This window comes from Leptonychotes weddellii, chromosome 1, assembly GCF_054177405.1.
Source record: "Leptonychotes weddellii isolate Sample4059 chromosome 1, ASM5417740v2, whole genome shotgun sequence".
In the NCBI taxonomy this organism is placed as follows: domain Eukaryota; kingdom Metazoa; phylum Chordata; class Mammalia; order Carnivora; family Phocidae; genus Leptonychotes; species Leptonychotes weddellii.
The window spans coordinates 105,262,095-105,270,701 of NC_138369.1; the positions used below are offsets into that span (position 1 = coordinate 105,262,095).

At 41.8% G+C, this 8,607-nt stretch overlaps 1 protein-coding gene across 6 annotated transcripts in view; it reads right to left on the bottom strand.

Annotated features, from left to right (window-relative positions):
* The window catches only part of GOLIM4 (golgi integral membrane protein 4), a 79,856-nt gene extending 76,450 nt beyond the window's left edge, over window positions 1-3,406 (bottom strand). For 4 of the 6 annotated variants that reach the window (XM_031040665.2, XM_031040664.2, XM_006744737.3 and 1 more), the window contains exon 1: window positions 2,574-3,380. In XM_031040665.2, the coding sequence (XP_030896525.2) occupies window positions 2,574-2,760 (187 nt within the window). In that variant the 5' untranslated portion in view covers window positions 2,761-3,380. The other 2 variants (XM_081829176.1, XM_031040663.2) reach the window with 2 other exon arrangements.
* Between the last annotated feature and the right edge of the window lie 5,201 nt (window positions 3,407-8,607).

The window sequence follows — 8,607 nt, forward strand, 5'->3', positions numbered from 1 at the left end:
TATGCTCACTTAACAAATGTATACCTTCAAATTACAGGGCCAAACTACTTAAACATTTCAAGAGTCATATATACATATATATATATATTTTTTTTTTTTTTTAAAAGAAGGCCACTCATAATTAACTCTGATCTTAATCCAACCCAGGTCAAGAGATCTCACTTAACTAAACGATTCCTAAGAATGGAGAGCCTAATGCCCTCAAAACAAATCTATGCACATGGTACAACATAGCGCTGCTGAGGAAAGTGTCATTTGTCATTGGAAAAGGGAAGCAAAAGCTGCATACCATCAGAAAAATCTTCATTAAATGGCCTGCAGATGTGAAATACAAAATACATGCTCTAGAAGTCAATCGTGAATCCATTAAAAAAAGAAACTATAGCCTGCTTAGGAAATAATTCTTCATGCATAACCGTATTATAATTGTTGCAGCACAATTCAAGAGGAAATGGCAAAATACATTAAGAAACGGACGTTAGGTCCACTCAAACTAGCTATTTTTTCATCTCCTGCTACAAAACAAATGTTGTAAATTTTAATGGCCTTTTATTACCACTTGCCACCAGTCTCCCCCACTACCACCACCAAAAGAAGGCAAATAAAAGGAGAAAAGAAATTGAGATTGATTTTCAAGATGAAATACTGCAAATACAGGCCATGACTCAGAAATCAGGGCCTCAGTCAGTCAGTTCCAGCTTTGGCTGCTGAGGCAGAAGCTCTACTTGGGCAAAATATTTCGTTGTTATTTTGTTTTGTTTTGCTTTTCAAAAAGCAGAAACAGGGAAGTGAAGCCTGAGAAAGCAGACAAAAGAGCGCAGAATTAATCTTCTCACCACAGTTCAGGATAACTAGCTCGTTTGTTGACTGAATAAATATATATTGATTCCTTCATGAGTGTCAGGCACTGTGCACTGCTGAGGATGTATTGGTGAACTTGACCGTGTCTGTTTGCTTGGGTCTCCTAAACTAAGACACCAAGGCACCAACCTCATATCGTCCACCATACACGCCCCTGCCAGCCACATGTGGGAAAATCCAGTCCTGCCCTTGTAGTATTAGATGGCAAATTTTTCCCTTTGTCTAACTGTACTGAACTTCATAGGGAAACCACTAATGTCTTCTAAGTAAAATAAGTAAATACATAAATACCCAAAATTTGTATACCAACAATAAGTCATGGGTAAATTTCAACAAGTTTAAAGAAAAACTTTCTTAACCTAAGTCTGTATCAAAACAGGTTTTCCTTTTGAACCAAACCCAGCTCACATATTTTCACTGCCTGTGGCTATGCAGCTTCAGTAAGCTAAAAATACTTCCCTTTCTTCTAAGTTGGGAAGAGAAAATAAGACCAAGCAATCAGCCGCATGTCATTTTCTCTCATTTTATTTTTTTTTTACTAGAAAACACTCAAAATAGCTGAAGCAACGAAAAGGCATCTGTTTTCCATTTGTATACACATACCCTGACACAAACATCCATCCAGCTTGTATCTTCCCAGTAACATGAAATAAGCTATATTTGCATTATCAGCAAAGACTGTCAACATTTCACTACTCACAGCTTTCTAGTATTATTTTTTTTGGTTGGGGAGAAGACTGCATGACTGCTGAAAACTAGACACAAGTACAAGTAAAAGCTTTCAAAAAAATATGTATAGGATGACTATGCTCTTAAGACCACATGGTGCTTAGTTTGCAGTCCTGCATCATTTATGTTTCTGAAATTTACATTAAATGAGATTCTAAAATAGAAGGATAGGAATTTTAAATCTTTCTGCAGGTCTTGCTCAAGTTGTGTTCACTGTATCTGATAGAATGAAAAACTGTGTTTCTCCTCTTGGACTTCTCAAGGCTAACTGTAAAATACACAACACACAGACACCCTTACCTCTGCGATAAACTAAAAGTTACTCAGGAAGACAAACTTTTTTTTCCCCCAAAAAACATACCTGCAGGATGGTGAACAGTAGTAATGTGGGCTTTTCCAACACTTCCAACATCGCTAAAGTCACCCTATTAAGTTAACAGAAACTAGCAGGTCTAGGTTCCATTCGATTGGGCCATTGGTTTGGGCAGCTAGGTCATGGCTAAATTTCCCTTGAAAAAACAGCATAGTTTGAATAATCACGGCCAATCTCCATTTCTTATGCTATTGACAAAGTCAACTCAAAGCGAATACCCAGCAACGGAGACCATGCCCCCCGCCCCACCCCGGGATGGGCTGGCAGAAACGGAGGAAGGGCTACTGGTCGGCCTGCCCAGACTACAGCTGGGCCACTGACAAGCGCTGGGGTAAAGCGCTCAGTGGGCACCGTCCCATCCAACGCCCGGCGCGACCGGCCGCTGGTGCTACCCATTTCAAACGTAACCGCCGGAGGAAGTGGGAGATGGGGATGTCATCTCCCTTGACACTTCGGGGACCCGGCGGCCCTGCAGGGCTCGCCTCTGATGTCCGTGATGGTCAGAAGTGGCACCCGCAGTGCCAGCGTTTCACCAACGCCACTTTTCCAGCCGGGGCGGGAGGCGCGGGGCGAAGTTGGCCACCGGCCGCGCGCGTCCCGTTAACCGTACCTTGTAACTGGGCGGAAAGGGACTCCTGGTGCTGCTGGTACTTGAGCGCCACCGCCTCGGCTTTCCGCAGCTGCGTCTGCAGCTCGTAGTAGAGCATCGCGCCGTAGAGAAAGCCGAACACCACGGTCAGCAGCAGCAGCGTCTGGAAAATCCGCTTTTGCTTTCGGGAGCACATCCCGTTTCCCATAGTCCCGCCTGGACCCCGCGCCGCGGCCGCCCCCGCCGCCGCCGTCCCTTCCTCCCCTCTGCCTGAGCGGAGCGCCTCAGCAGCGGCCGCCGCAGGAGGTGGCCGGACGCAGCATGAGGAGAAGACGCGAGACACAAAAGCGGGGCCCGAGGGGAAGTGGCGCCCGCTCAGCCCCCGCGCGCCGCGGGGCGCACAGCCATCGACGCCGCCTGGGCAGCGGCCGCCAAACTTTTGCGAGGCTGGCTCTCCGCGAGTGCACGGGCCCGAGAGTGGGCCCTCCGCATACTTCCGAGCGGGCTGTGCCCGCGCCGGTCCCCAGACGCCGCCTGCCTTTTTTCCTCCTCCCCACTTTTTGGCTCGGCTGCCCCCGGCGGCGCTCGGAGTCCCGCCCCGGCCGCTCCCCGCCCCCTCGCGGCGGCTCCCCACTGCGCGACTTTGTTGCCACCAAAAGGAGGGGGTGCGCGCCCAACAAAGGGACCCGGCTCCCGGCGGCGCCTCTGTGCGCGGCTTGCGGGGGTAGGTGGATGGGCGGGGGCCGACTGGCCCGGCTGGGTTTGGGGGACGGCGGGCCGGTGTCACTGACGGGGCTGCCGAACCTCGGCCGCCGCCGCCTCCCACCCAACTTACGTGTCACCCACGGCCCCGCTATTCTGGCCAACGGGATTCCGGGAGGAAGTCCCACTCGGGCTCCCCGCTCATTGGGCCCGTCCGAGCCGCCGCTCCCTCCCTTCGGGGAGGCAGTGCGGGGCTCGATTGGACGCCCGCTTTGTCCGTCCGACCCCGGGCCGCGCCTTCCCTCCCACCGCGGGGGCCCGCGGGGGGCTCCGTGGGCAGAGCGGCCGCCTGGCGCCGGGGTGCGCCCACGTGGAGCGCGGGTGGATGGGGAGAGGTCGCCAAGCCGGGGGCGGGGAGGTTGGGGTGCCCGGGCGACGTGTCCCGGCTTGCGGCTGGGCGAGCTACGGTGCGCACGTGTGTGAGAGTGCAAGTGAGTGTGTGCGTGACCCAGCACTCGGAATGCACGTGGGGAGAGGAGTACAGTGTATATAAGTGGGAGAGAGTGGGTGGGAGCAACTGCTTACACTCTACCAAATACCCTTTCTTTCTTTCTTACCCCAGCCACTGGGCAGATGCGGCAGACACGTAGCATAGCTACACCGTCAGCATAAGCTGCGTAGCCGAACCGGCGATGTCTTGCCAATGGACTCTTGCCCCATCCCGCGTGCTAGCGTGAATGCGTGTGTGCTCACTGATGGCAGGACATGAGTCGGGAGAGTCAGCCACGCTAACACGGTAGACTTACTGCTCAACTGTCCATGTGGGTTGGGGAAATCAGCTTGCCTTTGGCAGAGGGGAAAGAAATGATCTCATATTCTTCCCCGGGCTCCAAACAGAATAATTTAAAAACAAATCTCAGAGGCTGAAATAAGTATGCATATATTTTGTCATATGTATTTGCTGGATTGTACATCAGTTACATTGCTAAATTACATTTTAAAGGCCAACAGAGGTTCCCTATGTAAAACAAAGTAAAACTTAATAACCACAAACCTCTTCAAAGAAAATCAAATTCAAAGAAAACAGTGCTTTTGTTCTTTTTATGTACTTGAGGGGGAAAAATTGAGGTTAGGCATAAATGATAATTTTGTTTCTGCTCTTTACCTGACTTCTAAGAAAGTAAATTATTTCTCAAATGCCTCAGAAATGTCATGGAATTTATTTTATGCTGCATAATTTTTATGATATTCTAACCAGACTTTAGTTATCACAATAATAGCCAATGGGTGCTCAAAATGAGGGTAGATCTGCATAGCCAATTAAACATAAAGGTGGTCTCTGGTGCAGAACTTTTTTAGGTAGACTCTGAAATTAGAGAATGCTAAACCATAAAATAAACCTCATTACAACCTAGTAAGTCTATGACATTTATACTACCATGAAAACTAAGTTTGCCTGGCATCTGCTTTTCCCTAATAAACAATAACTTACAATATAACAATAATTATATTGTTCAAAATGCTTTCATTTACAAATACACTATCTCACTTATCACACCCAGATTAAGTATTAGCCTCACAGTTTGGTAAAGAAACTAAAGTTTATTAAAGGGACTGTGATAGCTCTAGGACCTACATTCCACATGCAGAAAGGAGTTCAGCAGTAGATCTAGGTTAGAATACTGCTATTTTTATCTCTTTCTCCTGTGGAAGCCAAGTTCTCATTCTTTTTAAACAAATGATAATAACAAACTGTGTCTGGTCCGTTAAAATGAGAAATTTTAAAAAGAAAATTATTTAAGGAAGTTTTAGAATTTTGTTCTGTCATACAGATATTATATAGCCTTACTCATTATTCAATCTACCACTGTTTAAATTTCCCTCGTTCAGTTTTACTCTTAAAAATTGAGACTGGATAATTCCTGCAACCTTGTTAAAATTCCTTATAAAAAGTCCTTAGTATTATCAGTGTACAATTTGCTAAATAAACACTTCTTCCAAAAGTACTACCAAAACTACTCTGGAAATGAAGTTTTATAGCAACAATCCTGGCCCATAATAGGAGAGAAAATTACCTTAACTGAAAAGGAAGGAAGGGAGGGAGGGAGGGAAGGAAAGACAGACAAAGGAAAAAAGAAAGAGAGAGAGAGAAAGGAAGGAAGAAATTGTACAGAGGATTGGAAAATTATTACTCCTACATTACACAGTATGCAATATTTAGTTGTATTTCAGAATCTTTGGAAAATCCTATGCTTCTAGGATACATGATTACTCATTTTAAAAATCTGATTCCTTTACATCTGATTTCAGAATCCAAAGGTATTCTTTGCCTAAAGCTGCTGGCTGACTCTACAGAATATAATAAATGTAGGCCACAAAACACAACTCAATATTTTAGTCATAAAATTTGAAAGAGAACAAAAATTATTATCTGGACTTATCCATTATTTCCAATTCAGGAAGGGTATGCAGAAGTATATAAAATCACTAATGGCAGTGTCTTTATAAAATTACTTTTCCAAGGTGAAGTATGCTGCTAGTTTCTTAAAAATATCAGTATAAAGCTTTTGAGAGGCCAACATTGGGGAAGCTATCCAGGGCCTATAAATTTAATTTACATAACATTGCCTTTGGGTAGAACTTGTAATAGATGAGCTATTTCTACTGGTCTTGTGAGGTCCATTGTTAGTTCTATTTTACTTTTATTTATCATTTTTTAAATAGTATTATATAATTATATTTCTATATGCCATATATTTAACAATATATATAATTTTAAAATTATATATCCTGAGGTATTTCACCAGTTTAATATTTTATTTCTAAGGCAGGAAGAAATTAAAGATTCAAGGTCTTACATTTGAGAAGGACTAAGGTAATATTTGGAAACCTTAGCATTCTTTCCAGTTTTACTAAATTTATCATTTCAATAAAATTTGTTCATTTTCAAAATAGGGGAAGGCAAGAAAAATATAGTTGAGGGATACTGCAGGTGTATAATTTATAAAAATAGATGACCCACCCTAGAGTAAGTAGTTTCCATTGTCTGTGAAATTTTTAAATTAAATCTCTTTACTACAAATTGAATTCAATAGTTTGCAAGAGACATCAACACCTAAGAAAAGGTGATGAATGTTAAATAATTTTTTAAAAAATTTGTAGCTGTGTGGTGATGGATGTTAATTAGAATTATTGTGGTGATCATTTTGCAATAAATATTTATATTGAATCATTATTTCATACACCTAAAAATAATAGTGTTATATGTCAATTATATATCAGTAAAAAAATAAAATTGTAAATGGTGTTTCAGTATTAATAAAGCACAGCTTTAACCTTTTCATGTAAATCTTGCAGAAATCAACTATCCTTTTTCCTCTGTAGAAAACTACACTCTCCATCTCTGCCTTTTTGCCACTTCACCCATTTGCTATCACCTAGTTAACACAAGGCTTCCTGCTTGCCACTTATATATACTCTGTTTTGAGAGGTAAGGAAGCTACATTCAAGGTACTCTGTTTTTTTGAGGACTCTGTGAGAGATGTTTTGAAACTCCTTTTCCACAAAATTTTGCTAATGACCTGTTGGTAATTGTTAGCAGATTAACAAAGTATGAAAATTATTTCATAATTAAAAAATGAAAATTATTTAGGAGCCCCTAAATGTGTAGATGTGTAGCTAGACTAAAGAAATAAGAACTCTCATTTCAAATGTCTTTAACATCCTTCCAAGTCAGGACAATCTAGCATACCATAAACTCTTCCAAATTCTAAGGTGGCGTAAGAGATTATTTTGAATTTGTTGCTTAATGTTTATTATAGCTAGCATATTACTTTTAGAAAAGAGTTTATTTATTTATTTTTAAACATATATATATTTTAAAGATTTTATTTATTTATTCATGAGAGACAGAGAGAGAGAGAGAGGCAGAGGGAGAAGCAGGCTCCCAAGGAGCAGGGAGCCTGATGTGGGACTTGATCCCAGGACGCTGGGATCTTGACCTGAGCCGAAGGCAGACGCTTAACCATCTGAGCCACCCAGGCGCCCCGAAAAGAGTTTAGTTTCATAGAATATTTGAATGTATGGAAAAGGACCATATGTGAGACTCAGGTAAACTGGACTTCCCAAATCTTCCATTGACTCATTCAGGCTGCTTTTCACCAGCTCACTGTCTTCAGTAACTCAGAGATTTCAGACAAACAAAGGGTGGGAAGATCAGTAGTCAATGAAACATGACACTTTTAATGTTCCCCCCAAAATGTATAGTTTATTGGATTGCTTTGTATAAAAGATGTGCTTGGTTTATCCATGACCATTTTATAGAATCGGTATTAAAATTTTAATGTTATATGATAGGTATGTGTAGTAATTTCTTAATTGTCATGAGACATGGCTGATCATATTTATGATGTATCCAATGCTAAGTCCTGGGTCAGAAATTCAACATTCAATTTCAGAACTATTCCTAAGGGAAATCATAATCTGCTCCATAAATATTTTTTATGCTCTAGTTTCAGGAATATTTTGAGTCAAAACAAAGGGACTATCAATGGTTTTACTCAGAAATAAAGTAGAGCAAACTTTCAAAAAAAGAAAAAGATCATAAGAGTCGAGTTACCTCAGCATTAAGTTCAGCTCATATTAAAATTGTGAAATAAAAACACATGTCTTCCCTCATTCTGCTCCTTCTCATTCTACTCTCTAGTGCAACTCTTCAAATCTTGGCATCCAACATCCCAGTAATCTCCTTTTGTTTCCCAGGATCCTTGTCTAGGACTATGACCCTCACTCTCTACTACCCACCCACATACATATACATTGTCCTTCCCTTCTTGAAGACAAAGGATAAAAATCTAAAATAATCTTCCTCAAAACACCTATTACTGTCCTTCAAGTAATCAGTTATTCAAAGGAAAGCAAATTGAATACATTAATTAATAGGGAGATATTAACAGATGAATTATTAACTTATTATTGCTTTCAAGAATTTTGTGAGAAAATATATCAAGCCAAAGGACTGAACTCTAATGGCATAATCCTAGACAGGCTGGTGAGCAAATGAGTCATAATTATGGATAGAAGAGTTTCACTTTTTGCTACTTAGTCCCTGATTCTCCTGCCCAATTGTAAAGGGATTCAGGAACATTCAAAGGTGACTCAAGATGCCTACTGCCAGGATACAAATCCCATTTAAGTTACAAACTATCTGTGAGGTCAACAGTAAGTCAGGAACTGTTAGGACCTTAATTCTCTCATCTGTAAAATGCAAGGGATAATCATATCTGTGCTGGCTAGCTTCAGAGAGAATAAACCCACAGGATTCAAGAGAACAAGACAAACTCTGGACTTCATT